Source organism: Halichoerus grypus, chromosome 2 (genome assembly GCF_964656455.1).
Source record: "Halichoerus grypus chromosome 2, mHalGry1.hap1.1, whole genome shotgun sequence".
Taxonomy (NCBI): Eukaryota; Metazoa; Chordata; class Mammalia; order Carnivora; family Phocidae; genus Halichoerus; species Halichoerus grypus.
Window position 1 is genome coordinate 207,796,736 of NC_135713.1, and position 13,498 is coordinate 207,810,233.

The 13,498-nt window shown below is 62.5% G+C and overlaps 1 protein-coding gene across 4 annotated transcripts in view; it reads left to right on the forward strand.

Annotated features, from left to right (window-relative positions):
- Positions 1-13,498, forward strand: part of BAIAP2 (BAR/IMD domain containing adaptor protein 2) — a 67,975-nt gene that overhangs the window by 2,952 nt on the left and 51,525 nt on the right. For all 4 annotated transcript variants that reach the window (XM_036113223.2, XM_036113225.2, XM_078066246.1 and 1 more), the window contains exon 2: positions 13,176-13,251. In XM_036113223.2, the coding sequence (XP_035969116.1) occupies positions 13,176-13,251 (76 nt within the window). The remainder of the gene's footprint in view (positions 1-13,175; positions 13,252-13,498) is intronic.

A 13,498-nucleotide genomic window follows, 5' to 3' on the forward strand; every position in this document is an offset into this window, starting at 1 on the left:
GGGAACAACGGTCAGGTTGGTGTTTCTCATGGTCATAAATGCCAGGAGAAGCCGTGGCTCTCGGCCGACCTTACGAGCCTGGAGGGTGGCAGCTGCGGCAGCTTCCCAGGGACAGTCGCGTTGCTTGTCCTGAGGATGTGGGCAGGTGGGAGCCAGCCTGAGGAGGAGGACTCCCTAGGAGGGCCTCGGGCCGGGGGTTTACGGGGTGTGGCTCCGGGGCCTGGTCAACAGGGCCAGGCTGGTTGCTAGAGGCTGTCTGCTCGTCCTTACCCCGTAACTGTTGTGGGGAAGCTGGCCCCGCCATGCCATAGCTGCCCTGTGGGTGGTGGGTGACGTGGGGTTCCTGGAGCCGGGAGTCGCTCAGGCTTGACACCTCTGGTGCCGTTGGTGAGGGCTGGTGCCGGGGGGGGGCACTGGCGCTGCGGGGGGGAGCCGACTCGCTGGCTTTTCCCGTGTGGCCTGGCCGCCCGGGCCCTGCCCACTACCCTCCGCCGCGTCCCACCCATGCCTCCGGGAGGGTGTTTGGGGGAGCTCTGGGCAGCCCTGTGCGGCCGGCCTCAGGCCCGCTTTCCCCTCCCTCGCGCTGGGCAGTCCCGCCGGAGCGTTTGCTGCCCTCAGGAGCCTGGCGTCTGCCGTGGACGGAGCTCGGGGCCCCGGTTGGAGAAAACGCAGTGGACCCGGAGGCAACTCGTCGGCAACGGAAGTGCCTGCTTGGGGGGCAGGCAGGAGCCACGGCGCCATGCGCGCCTCTGTGCGTGCGTGTGCATGTGCGCGGGTGAACACGTGTGCACGCGAGTGTGCGTGCCTGTGCGTGAGTGTGAACGTGAGTGCGCGTGCGTGCGTGCGGGCGGTGCTTGTTGGCTTTGCTTTGAAGGTACTTTCAGGGGTGCCCATTGGGGTCCTGTCTTCTGATGAGGGGGCAGGGCCTGCTGTCACCGACTGGACTGTCTGAGCTTCGCCTCTCCTGGGTGTGCTACGTGGCGTCTGTCCGTCCCCGCCACCAGCATCTGAGGGGTGCACCTTTTCTGGAGTAGCTAGGGCGGCAAAGGGCAGTTTCTGTGGTGCACTGACCTCGAGCTGACTGGCTGTGGCAGCTCCTTGTGCCCAAGTCGTCGCGGAGATTGTCGGCTCCGTGGCACAGGACCCTTGCCAGCTCATGGGGCTCCTGGTGTACGGCCGATGACTATAACAGGGCAGCCTGGGGACGCTGGGCTCAGGCCTGTGGTTCTGCGGAGTTCTGAGCAAGTGTCTTGCCTGCACTGTCCCTATGGGTCCTGCCCTGAACACATGTCCTACGTTTGTGAGGTTGGTTTGGCTCATGGGACTAACCCGTGGGAACCCGAGGCTCTAGGTCACAGCGGTGACTGGTGCTGGCCCTGGGCTTTTGGGGTGCTGTCAGCAGGGAGAGGCATTGGCGGTGCCGCAGTCTTGTGGCTGCCTGGTTTGTGGTGACATCCCCCCGTTGGCGGTGACGCCCCCCGGCTGACGGTGACGCCCCCTGGTTTGTGGTGACATCCCCCCGTTGGCGGTGACGCCCCCCGGCTGACGGTGACGCCCCCTGGTTTGTGGTGACATCCCCCCGTTGGCGGTGACGCCCCCCGGCTGACGGTGACGCCCCCTGGTTTGTGGTGACATCCCCCCGTTGGCGGTGACGCCCCCCGGCTGACGGTGACGCCCCCTGGTTTGTGGTGACATCCCCCCGTTGGCGGTGACGCCCCCCGGCTGACGGTGACGCCCCCTGGTTTGCGGTGACATCCCCCCGTTGGCGGTGACGCCCCCCGGCTGACGGTGACGCCCCCTGGTTTGCGGTGACATCCCCCCGTTGGCGGTGACGCCCCCCGGCTGACGGTGACGCCCCCTGGTTTGCGGTGACATCCCCCCGTTGGCGGTGACGCCCCCCGGCTGACGGTGACGCCCCCTGGTTTGCGGTGACATCCCCCCATTGGCGGTGACATCCCCCCGTCGGCGGTGATGCCCCCCGGTTGGCGGTGACGCCCCCTGGTTTGCGGTGACATCCCCCTGTTGGTGGTGAAGCCCCCTGGTTGGCAGAGAAGCTCCCTTAGGACAGGCCAGCCCTGTTCCCACCTCCCCCGGCATGGATGTGCGGGCTGGCAGGACTCCCTAGGACAGGCAGCCTTTTGTGGGAGGACTAGCTGCTGAGTGAGAGGGCCTCGTCCCCTCCTCCTCGCTCCGAGAGGCGGGCTGGCACTCCTGTGTGCAGGTCTGGGTCCTGCTCCGGAGAGCCCTGCAGTGTCACCACAGGACTGGGTGGGCCACTGGCAGGGCTGGCCTTGCTGCTCACTTGTCCCCACTCAGCTTGGCCTGGCACCCTGGATGTTGCCTGTGCTGTCATCCTCCAGTGGGGACACCTGAGCCATCAGTCCAGCGTGGGGGCGCCCTGAGCTGCTGGCCAGGTTGGCTCCTGTCCTCTTCTCTCGCCCCCAGGCGCACCGAGCCAGGGCCTGCCCTATGTCGCCTTCATGGCCACTCGGGATGGGGAGGCTGTCCTCATTATGGCGCAGACCTGTGTCCCCTGGGTACGCAGCACTGGGGCACTGTCTGGGGGCCTGTCAGCACTGGCTACCACCCACCGACAGCAGCCGTAGGATCACGGACGGCACAGACCGAGCCAGGCCCCGCCTCCCCAGTGCTGATCACTGCTGGCCCTGAGTGGGCTGCATGACCGGGAGCTGGCTCGAAAGGCCCCAGCCCAGTGGGCACAGGGGGCTCCAGCCAGTGGCCTGAGGGGAGGTGGGTACCTGGGCTTCTCTTAAAGGGCAAAATGTTTTGTCTTCACGTGACATGCTGCCAAGTACACCCAGTCTTCCCCTGAGACCCTGCTTAGGATGAAACAGCCAGGTTTTGGGGTGCTTGCATTTGCATTACCATCAGCACCTCTGCCGGGGTCTGCCCTCCTAGCTGTTTGCTCCAGGAGCAGCGGCTCAGTCCCCCTCGGGTTCTGGAGGCCATGGCAGGTCTGTGTCCCTCTTTCTCGGGGCCCATGGGCAGGCTGGGTGTTGGCTGGGAAGTGGTTGGTCCTGCAGCATCCTGGGGCCTTGGTGTTGGTCCCCACAGTGGGGGGACACTTGGGCCTGTGAAGAGAGGGGCTGGGGTGGGAAGGCGGGACCTGGAGCCAGACCAAGCCCGTCTCTAAGAGGTGACCTTGGGGACAGGGGCCAGGGGATCTGTGCCCACACTGTCTGCGGGATCCCTCCTCCTGCCTTCAGCTCCTCCTACAGACTCATACTGCGGGAGCCTCCATCTGTCCCAGAAACCTGTCTGGCTCTCGGGCTCCTGTGGGCTGGCGGGGAGGAGGCTCGCCTGGCCTTTCCCTGCCCTGGCTCTGTGGCCCAACGGTCTCAGTCCTTCTTCAGGTGCATGATGGCCAGGATGCTCCCAGGTCCCTGCGGGTGCCCCTTCCCGCTCCAGTGCCCATCTGGAGGCTGGCAGAACCAGTCTTGATGTCTCTGCTAGGAGATGAGCTTCCTGAGGGCACCACCGCCCACCCTGGGGGAGAGCACATAAGGTGTCTGGACGCGCATCCCTGGACCCCACACCCTGAACAGAGAGATGCTGGGGCCAGTATGGGCCACCAGGACGAAACAAGGCCACTGTTCAGAGGGAGTGCTTTCATGTTTGAGATTTTAATTTCCTACTTACGGGGGCTCCTGGGTGGCTCAGTCAGTTAAGCGTTTGATTCTCGGTTTCAGCTCAGGTCATGATCCCAGGGTTCTGGGATCGAGCCCCACATTGGGCTCCAGGCTTGGCATGGAGTCTGCTTGATATTCTCTCTCTGTTTCTTTCTGTCCCTCACACTCGTGCTCTCTCTCTCTTTCTAAAATAAATAAAATCTTAAAAAAATTTTCCTACTTACGGGGACAGTTTTTTAGAATTATTTCAACAATTTTTAGAAAGGCCTGTATTAAACGTGTGAAATAGGTAGGGATTTGCTAAAATCTCTTCACATTCAGAATCTGGCTCTTCTGAGCTTCGTTTCAGCTCACAGACCTCAGTGTCCCAGTGTCCCCAGCACCGTTGCCTGGGCCATCGGGTGTCAGTGGCCAGTTTTCCTGAGTGAGTCTCTGGAATGTTCTTCCAAGCCGTGACACCCATCCTGCTGTTTTTGTTGCCCGCCCTTTCTTGTTTCTCCATCGAAGAAGGTTTTCAGACACCAGCCAGGATCCCTGTTCCTTCTGAGTTGCTCATGGTTTGTGGACGTGATGCCCAGGTTTGCCCCTGCCCAGGCACGCCAGGGACAGTCCCAGGCAGGTGTGAGCCAGGTGATGACACCGGTAGCAGACCACGAAGTGCACCGGGATGTCCTAGGTGTCTGCCGTGGGAAAGAAGTTGACGTCTTGCTGTGGGAGTTGGGGGCGAGGACGGGGTGGGGGGTGTAGGAGGGGTGCCCCCATTCTGGAGCCAGAACATTGTCCATCAGGGCGTGTGCACCACCCGGAGACCACGCACAGTCGCAGCTGACCTGCTGAGAGAGTGGCTTTGCCGCTTTGGGCGGGGCTCTTAAAAGAAGGGGTTGTGGGGCTCCTGGTTGGCTCAGGTCATGATCTCAGGGTCCTGGGATCGAGCCCCATGTCAGGCTCCCTGCTCGGTGGGGAGCCTGCTTCTCCCTCTGCCACTTGCTCACCCCCACTCATGCGCTCTCTCTCTCTCTCTCTCTCAAATAAATAAAGAAAGAAAATCTGAAAGGGTCGTGGCAGAGGCAGAAGGGCTACTGCCCGAGAGGAAATAGACCTAGGGCCCTCTGCTGCCCCCTGAGCCCGCTGTGGGGCTGGTCCAGCCCTGCCCTGGGAGACACTGGCCGAAGAGGCCTATTGTCTGTCCCCCCTTCATTCCCTCCTGCCTGCCCACAGAAGCCATGTCCTTTCTAGTCCAGGGACCGATGGCGCTCAGGCCATGGCTGTCTTGCCCTTGGGAATCCAGGGCCTTGTTGGCCCCAGGCTGGGGTGGCTTGGAGGCACCTCTCGGCCAGGGGCTGTGGTCAAGCCAGCAGCAGGAGTCCTGGGGAGGGGGCTGCGAAGTCGGGTGTGTCACCCTCTCTCTGGCTCTGCCTCGGGGGCAGGGGGTAGGCGGAGCTTCGGCCGTGGGCCACCTGGGCTTTCCAGCCTGCTGGTGATCGTGAGTAACCTCGATGGCCACGGGCCAGGCACCGGTGCTGAGAGCGCATGACCTCCTTTATCCCTCAGCCTGCTTCTCGAGGGGGGCCCTGGCTGGCCCTGGCTGTCGGGGGAGCCACGGTGAGGCCAAGCAGCGTGTTCCAAGGCCGTCAGCTGGCCTGGGGCTGAGCCAGGGCTGAACCAGGTCTGCTGAAGCCTGGGGCCGTCTGTCTTTCCACTCGGAGGTCCCGCAGACTCGAGGCGAGTTTTTCAGCTTCTGTGCCACCATTTTCTCATTAAGAGTAAATGGGCCCGTAGAAGACTTCCTGGCACGTGGAACGTGTTGGTGCGTGGTGGTTGTCATCCTGAGCTTTCAGAGCGCAGAGTTCTTCAGGGGGTGGGAGGTCGGCCGCAGGGCAGGAAGGCCCAGGCGGAGGCCTCCGTGCTTCTGACTTCCTGGGTGCCCACTGGCCTGTGGTCCTGTCAGTGTGACAGCCTTCGGGCCACCCCCCTACAGAACGTGACGGCAGCAGGAGGCGGGGGGTTCCAGAGCCTTCCGAGACTGCCTGCCTGCTTGCTCATAGGTAGTTTCTCATCCAGCGGGGAGCCCAGCCCTGTGAAACTCAGGTCAGAGCCTTCGCAGGGACAAGGACTGGTCAGTGGAACGTTCTAACCGGGCAAGCAGGAACCAGACCTAGTTTTGTTGTTAGCGTTGGGCCTTCACGCGGCGACTGGGGGTTGGCCCAGTGTCTCCGGGGGCTCCAGCCACCGTGACACAGCGCCGTAGGCGGTGGCTTCCACAAGACACCGATTTCTGATGGCAGTGGGGGCTGGGAGTCCAAGAGCCAGGTATGGGCAGGGCCGCTTCTCCCGAGGCCTCTCTCCTGGGCTGGCAGACAGCCGCCTTCTGCCCGAGTCCCCACACGGTGGTTCCTCTGTGTGCGTCTGTGTCCTGATCCTTCTTAGAAGGACACTAGTGAGGCTGGATCAGGGCCCACCCTGATGACCTCATTCAACCTAATTATTCTGTCAAGACTGTCTTTCCAAGTACAGCCACGTTCTGAGGTGCTGGGGGCTGGGGCTTCAGCGCATTAATTTTTAGGGGACTGATTCAGCCTTTAGCACCAGGGGCGGCATTGCCCCCCTCCCCCGAGGAGCAGTGGGCTGGTATGGTCGCAGGGCATCCTGGGGGCTCTGTCTCTGAATCGGAGTGACAGGTTTCCAGGCTGGTCACGTTTGGGGCCGTGGTGGCTTCTCTCCAGCCTTAATCAAACGGCCGTCCTTAGGCCGTGGCGACACGAAGATGTCCACAGGAGCACGCTGTGATTTTGTCCTAAACGCAAGCACGGGCCTCAGCTCAGTGCTGAGCACAGGCAGAAAGCAACCTGAGTACACAGGTCCCCTGGCGTGGGGCCCAGCGGTCAGGGGCAAGTGTGCTGGCGGGTGCCGCATGGAGTCGCCCAGACAGGAGAGGGGTGGCCAGGCTGTCAGGGCCGTGTTTGGACCCTGCTGCAGGGCGTGTCTGGTTCCTGGGGCGGGGGGTAACCAAGCCTGAGGAAACGGTGGTGCTCCAAGACCCCTGAAAGGAGGGGGGGAGCTGGTGGCCTGGCTGCTCAGGCTGCGGGGAACCAGGACTGCAGAGGGCCCAGAATTTTGTCCCTTGTCCCTGTGCTACTCTGCCAGTGGCTCAGGCCATCCCTGCTCCTGGGGCCTCAGGGCCCCCGAGCCCCCCAGGTGCCGTGCCAAAGACATGAATGGTCACTTGATTGTAAGTTGGTGCCTTGTCGGAAAGCTGATGGAGGCAGGAACCCCCACGTCACTGCAGGGCGGCTTCCCGGCCTCCCTCACCCGGGGTGGGGGGGCAGGAACTCCAGCCCTCTGTGTTCTGGAACAGTCCAGTGCCCTGTTTCCTTGCACCAGCTCCCCTTGCTTTTTCATGCTCCCTCCTTGGGAGGCTGCAGCCAGGTTGGCCTCCCTGTGCCCCTGTGTGGTCCTTGTCTCTGTTGGCGGCTTGGGCCTGAGGCCATGAGTGCCCGTGGCAGGGAGTTGTGGCCTGAGGGGGGCTTGTGGGCTGTGGGGGCTCATGGCCCCTGGGGGAGTCCTGTGGAGAGTGTGGGGAGGGGGGCCTGATGCTCCTAAAGGGTAACTGGTGTGAGTTGAGTGCTGCTTGGTTTGTCCCTGCTCCCTGGGGGATGTTTTCTGTGTCCTCTGCTGGCCTTCACTCTCCCAACATCACCCCAGTGGCTGTTTTGTTCTGGAAGCTTCATTGCCTCCAGTCATTTTCTGAGCAAGTATGAACACAGTCTTACCTTTCCTCTGGCTCTAACCCAGCGAGATCCAGCTCAAGATCCACCTCCTCCAGGAAGCCCCCCTCCCCAAGCACTCACTAAACGCCCCAAGTTGGCGTTATTCCTTCAAAAAGGACCCCCAGGATAGATGTTCCAATTTTTAAAGGGGGACAGAGCCTTCCACCTGCCCCCACCCCCAGGTGGGAGTCGTGCAGAGCTACCCCAAGAAGCCAGGCTTTCCTGGCTTGGCCTGGTGGTCCTTCCCCCTGCCCATCCCCAGGCCCCCTTGCCCTCCACCCAAGGCCCCAGTGAGTCAATGCCCTTCGTGGGGGCTGCGGCAGGCAGGCCTCCCCTTGGAGGATGGCTGCCACCTTCCCGGGCAGCTCCTGGACAGCAGGCCGCCACAGTAGACTTGGGCTGCGGGCCCCAAAGCTGGTGCCTGTTCGTCCTTCAGTCGTGACAGAGGTGGGAAATGGGGACAGGTGGTCAGGGAGAGCCAGGCCCTGGGCCCCATGGCTGGAGGCCGTGTGTCCTGGGTAAGTAGATGGGGCGGGCACCCTGGCACAGCCCTCCTGTAAGGGTCACGGAGCAGGTGCACGTCACCTCGTTCTGGTGTTGCTGGACAGGGCTCCCGAGGCAGCCCAGGGCAGGCGGAGTTGTGCACATGGCACCTGGTCCAGCCTTGACAGCCATCGGGATCGCGGTGAGGCCTGTGTGCGGCGAGGGGTGAGCTCAGCTGTGCGGCCAGCCTGCGCTTGAAGCCAGAACTGGCTCCGCCCGGAACCAGTGGGCAGGCTCTTAACCTCCCCAGGCCTCTCTCCGTCCGTCTATAGAGTGGGGCAGCAGCGCTCCGGATCCATCGGGTGAGGGTGCAGGGTGATGGGGGTTAAAGGCCAGGTGGGGTCCCAGCTCCGTCTTGTTGTCTAGAGTTGTTCTTCCAGGGGTCGAGTGCACAGAGAGATGTGAAACCTGGCTCGGCCACACAGCACGTTCGTGTGTGTGCACAGGACACAGGCAGACGCGCCCACCCCGTCCGGCCTTCGCTGCGTGGGCGGGGCTGGGGGGGAAGCACGAGGCATGTCGCTTCCCCTCTGTCAGCAGAGAAACTCTGCTCTTTGTGACCGCCCTGCCAGGAAGGTGCTGGAGGGGGGCCATCACCAGGAACCAGAGCTGAGGCATGAACAGGATTCCTGAGCTAGCAAGCGGCAGGCCTGGACACGGGCCCACGAGCAGGCGGGAGCAAAGTCCCTTGGCAGAGCGCCTTTCTAGAAATGGGTTAGCCACTCTGCTCACTCCCCCGAGGTGGAGACGAGGTGTCTCACTGTCCTTTCTCCTCACTGGCCAGGCAGACCTCTGACCACAAAATAACTCAAAATGCCCGTTAGTGTCCAGGCAGGCTGGGAGTGTCCTGGAGCCACCCAGGCAGGAAGGCTCCCGGGGCTCCCAGTGTGGTGGGTCCTGCCGACAGGCACCTGCGCAGGGGCCCTCGTCCTTTCCCTGTTGCTCTTATAGGAATGTATGGCTGGGGTCCCCGGGGACACCTCTGCTGTGGAGGTTCAGTTAGACTCCAGGGGTGGCCGGAGCATCCAGCGTTGGGGTGTCCTGGCAGGAAGGTGACTGCACAGCATGCCTGAGCTTGTGAGTGTGTCTGGCAGAGACCCCTCATCACTCCAACCTTTCTCAGTGTGTATTTGGGGGGGGGCATCCAGGAGCCCTTTGCAGATCCCCCAGCAGCCCACCAGGGGCATTCCGTAATAGATGCTGAATGAACCAATGAGCGAGTGAAGTGATTGGGGCCAAATACACTCGAGCCTTGAACAGTGTGGAGGTTATGGGCGCCGACCTCCCTCCCCGTTGAAAATCTGCGTGCAAGTTGTGACTCCACCCAAAATTTAACTACTGATAGATAGAGTGCTGTTGACCAGAAGCCTTACCGATCACGTGACCAGTCGGTTAACATGTTTTGTAAGTCGGGTGTGTTATATGTTACGCTCTCACGATGGAGTTAGCTATAGAAAAGAAAATGTTTAAGAAAATCACTAGAGGGGCGCCTGGATGGCTCAGTCGGTTAAGCGTCTGATTCCCGGTTTCGGCTCGGGTCACGATCTCAGGGTCGTGGGATCGAGCTCCGTGTCAGGTCTCTCTGCCCCTCCCCTGCTCACACACATGCACGTGCGCACGCATTCTCTCTCTAGAATAAGTAAATAAAATTTTGAGAAGAAGAAATCATTAGAAAGAGAACACGTTCATGGTGCTGTCCTGTGTCCAGCGAACCCTCCGTGTAAGCGGGCGCGTGCAGCCCGGTGCTGCTCAAGGGTCCGCAGGAAGGTTCTGAGCCCACGAGCGCTGCCAAAGGAATAAAAGGCACGAGCTCCGCCTGGAGCCGCAGAGCTGGAGCCTATCTGGGGGTCTCATCTGCAGGCACAGGGGTCAGAGCCGGTCATCGCTCACGTTGTGGGATCGTGTCCTGGCTCGGGAACGTAGCCCTGGAGTGTGGGGTAGTGGGGCGCCTCTGTGCACCCTGAGGCTCCGGGGCCCCCACGTCTCAGGACCGGTGTGAGCCGGAGGACAGGAGGCAGGCTGCCCCCGGCCTTGCTCCTGTTTTCGTTCCCGGGGTGGGGTAACCACGAGGAAAAGCAACTCCCTGCCCCTCCCCGAGTAAACAGACCCCTGCTGGAGTATTCGGGTGTTGGGCTCTCAGCTCCCTCCATGCAGAGCCCCTGAAAAGACAGCAAAATCCCCGCACTTCTGGGACCTGGTTCAGGGAGGAGCCCTCCTCCTCCGTGTGATGCTCCAGCCTCCCTGGGCTCCGGGGCCCCTCCTAGGGCCTGGTTAGCGGAGCCGGTGGTGGGGCGGGTGTAGACGGGGCTCCCCAGCGCGGGCTGTGCGGGGAGGGCAGACGAGCCCCGTGCCAGGCCTCGGACTGCCGGGGTTCTAGGACGCCCAGTGACTGGGAGGCCGGTGGGTGACTGTCCGTCGTGTGTCCGCCTCAGGCTTCCGTAGGAGGCCTGCTTTTCAGGCCGGGGAGCGGGTGTCTGCACAGAGCCACAAGGCAGAGGGCAGTTCTGCCTCTGGCCCCGCGTCCGGGGGAGACAGCAGCTGCTGTGTGGCCAGGCCTGGCGTCCTGGCCACTTGCCCTGCCCAGGTGCCTGAGTGGCACCCCAGCGCCCGTCCGCCCTGCCCACTCACTCCCGCATTCCTTGTGCTGAGGGAGCGAAACCCGGCGGCTGTCCCCGCCGGCCGTTGGGAGGGTGTGGGCGGCCTGCCCCGGTGATCCCCTCGCTTGGCCTGGGCGGCTCCTGGCCTGTTTCCTGCTGTCAGGATGTTAATGGGGCTCGAAGGATGAGCTTGGGCAGAGCGTGCTCTTCTGGCCAGGAGGCTGGGGTGCCGCCCGGGAGCCAGGGGGGCCGCGGGCCTGGGCAGGCGGGTGTGTTTTGAGCTAGGGCAGTGTCCCACACCTGGGCCCAGCCCCCCAGCGAGGAACAGGCTTTATGCTGACACTTTGTGCACACACACGTGAGCACGTGGTCTCCCCACCTGCAGGCACCGGGGACACGGGGCTCAGGCCCCGTCCCACCCTGACTCCGTCACAGAACACACACAGGGGCGCCTGGGGGGCTCCGTCGGTGAAGCGACTGCCTTCGGCACAGGTCATGATCTCGGGGTCCTGGGATCGAGCCCCGCGTCGGGCTCCCTGCTCGGGGGAGCCTGCTTCTCCCTCTCCCACTGCATCTCCGCCCCCACCCCGGTTATGCTCTCTGTTTCTGTATTTTTCTCTCTCATGAATAAATAAAAATCTTTATGAAAGAAGACGTGAACCCTCAGTGCCCCTGAGGTCTGCAGGCAGCTTGAGCCCCCACAGGCCCTGTGTTCACCCCTGGCTGCTGACCCCCCAAACCTGGCTTCCTACTCAGAATCCTCCCTGTCTGCCTGACCCTGCTGCCTGTTGGGGCATCCCGATTCCAGTTTCCAGGCCCTCCCCGGCTCTGGTGTGTCCAGATTCCTGGGTCCCCAGACCAGCCGCCTGCCTCCCCCTCAGCCCCGCGTGCCCCATCTGTCCCCACATCACGGCACCATGTGTACGGGGCACGCAGGCCCAGCCCCTTCTCCCAAGGGCCCCACTTCTTAGATCCCAGAGCAGCTCCAACAGGGGGCCCCGCATCTGTTGGCGCCCTCGGTGAGAGTCTAACCGAGCAGCCTGAGGGGTCCCTTTGGAATGTCGTTGGACCACATGGCTCTGCTTAGACCCTCCCTCGGCTTCCCATCAGGCCTCGGAGAGCAGGGCCTTCCCCACACAGTCTGTGAGGTGGTGAGGCTGTGGGGCCATGGGCTGGCCTGTTCCCTCCTCCTCACCGACCTTTCAGCCTGCATGCTGCCGGCTGTCCCTGGTACACCCAGGGGCTGGGCCCTGGGCCTCTGCCCTGCTGCGGCTGCCCGTGGCCCCACTCCCCTGCTTTCCCGTCTGCATGAGCCCGAGTCCCACTGTTGTGCTCTCTGCCCGCACGGGGTGCTTACTGCCCGCTGTGTGGTGTGGGCATGCTTTCACTCTTGGGCTGTCAGCCCCACAGGGGTGGGACTGTGGCAGGGTCACTGCTGTGTCCCCTGCATCCCTCAGTGCCGGCCCCGCATGGAGCAGAACTACCTTTGCTGCGTCCAGACAGGAAGGCACACCTGCCCTGTTTCCTTTCCTTGTTCCCCACGTGGTGTGGAGCCTGGTGGGCACCCCTTCGACGAGCCTGGGACCCAGACCTGTATGTCAGTAGGTGGGAGCTCCGATGCAGGGCCTCATCCCTTGTAAGCACGGGTCTCTGTCCCTTTGTGCTAACACCCCAGGGTGGGCGGATGGCAGCACGCGGAGCCCTCCCCACTGGCCGAGGGCAAGGACAGGGGACAGGAAGGGTGTTACTGGGGCTAGAGCTGGGCACAGATCGGGGCTCGGGGGTGAGGATGCCCAGCCTCGGTTCACAGAGGAGCATCTGGGGCTCCGTGGTCTGGGGCAGGGTCAGGCGGTTTCCCCTCTGGCCGCCTGTTCTCTCTTATCCTCAGGAAAGATCAGACAGACGCCCATTGTAAATGTGGACCTGCACACATAGGATGTGGCCGAGACAGGTTTTCTTTGAAAGTTCCCGCAGCGTCCTTGATGGCCGGGCTGGTTGTCGGCCGGCCGCGCTTGCTGCCCGGTGGAACTCGCGTTCTGCTGGTGTTCGTGTGCCTGTTTTTACGCTTTGTAATTAAAACCTTTATTTGGCCTTGGCGGTGAAAATCTAATTTCTTCCGACGCACAACTGCAGTCCATTGGGCAAACAGACCCGGCCTGCTGGATTATTCATAGCGTGGTGTTTGCACATCAGGCTGTGGGTCCTGCTAATCAGAGATGATGTTTGGTAATTGATGTGTTGAGTGAAGACTTCCATGGGAGGGGGCCCTGGGCGGCGCCGTGCGGCTGTGTGTGGCCGGCAGGAGGGTTTTCCTCAGCTGACTCAGCCCCCTAGACGGCACTTCTGAGCGCCGATTATACGGCAAGCGCGTGGCACGCTCTGTATTCTTGTTGGATCCGCAAAGCCCCAACGCGCTGCTCCGTCCTTGTCGCCATCGCACGGAGGCGAAAACTGAGGCTCGGGGGGTCTGCCCGAGGGTGGGGCTGGGGTCTGGACTCCAGAAGCCTGACTGCGGCTTCGTGGTCTCCACCTGTGGATTTTCTCCTCCTGTTGGAACACTCCCAGGGTCCCCAGGCCACCTGGGTCACTCATGCCCTTTCTCTTCTTGCTTTTCTCAGACCATCATGGAGCAGTTCAACCCCAGCCTCCGGAACTTCATTGCCATGGGGAAGAACTATGAGAAAGCTCTGGCAGGTAAGGCCGCGGGGTGGGAGCAACGCCCTCGCAGCAGGCGGCCAGCTCGTGGAGCCAGATTAGAATGGAAGGAGGGAGGGTGTGGGGCCGCACCTCAGAGGCCTGGGAGCCCTGGAATCTGCACCCACTGTTGTCCGCGGCCTTGTCCTAGGGTCTGGGCTCAGTGTCTGCCCACAGCACCTAAATACGGTGGGCATGGATGTCTGTCCTCAGAACCTCGTCTTGAAGCTGCAGGATGGGGCTTGGG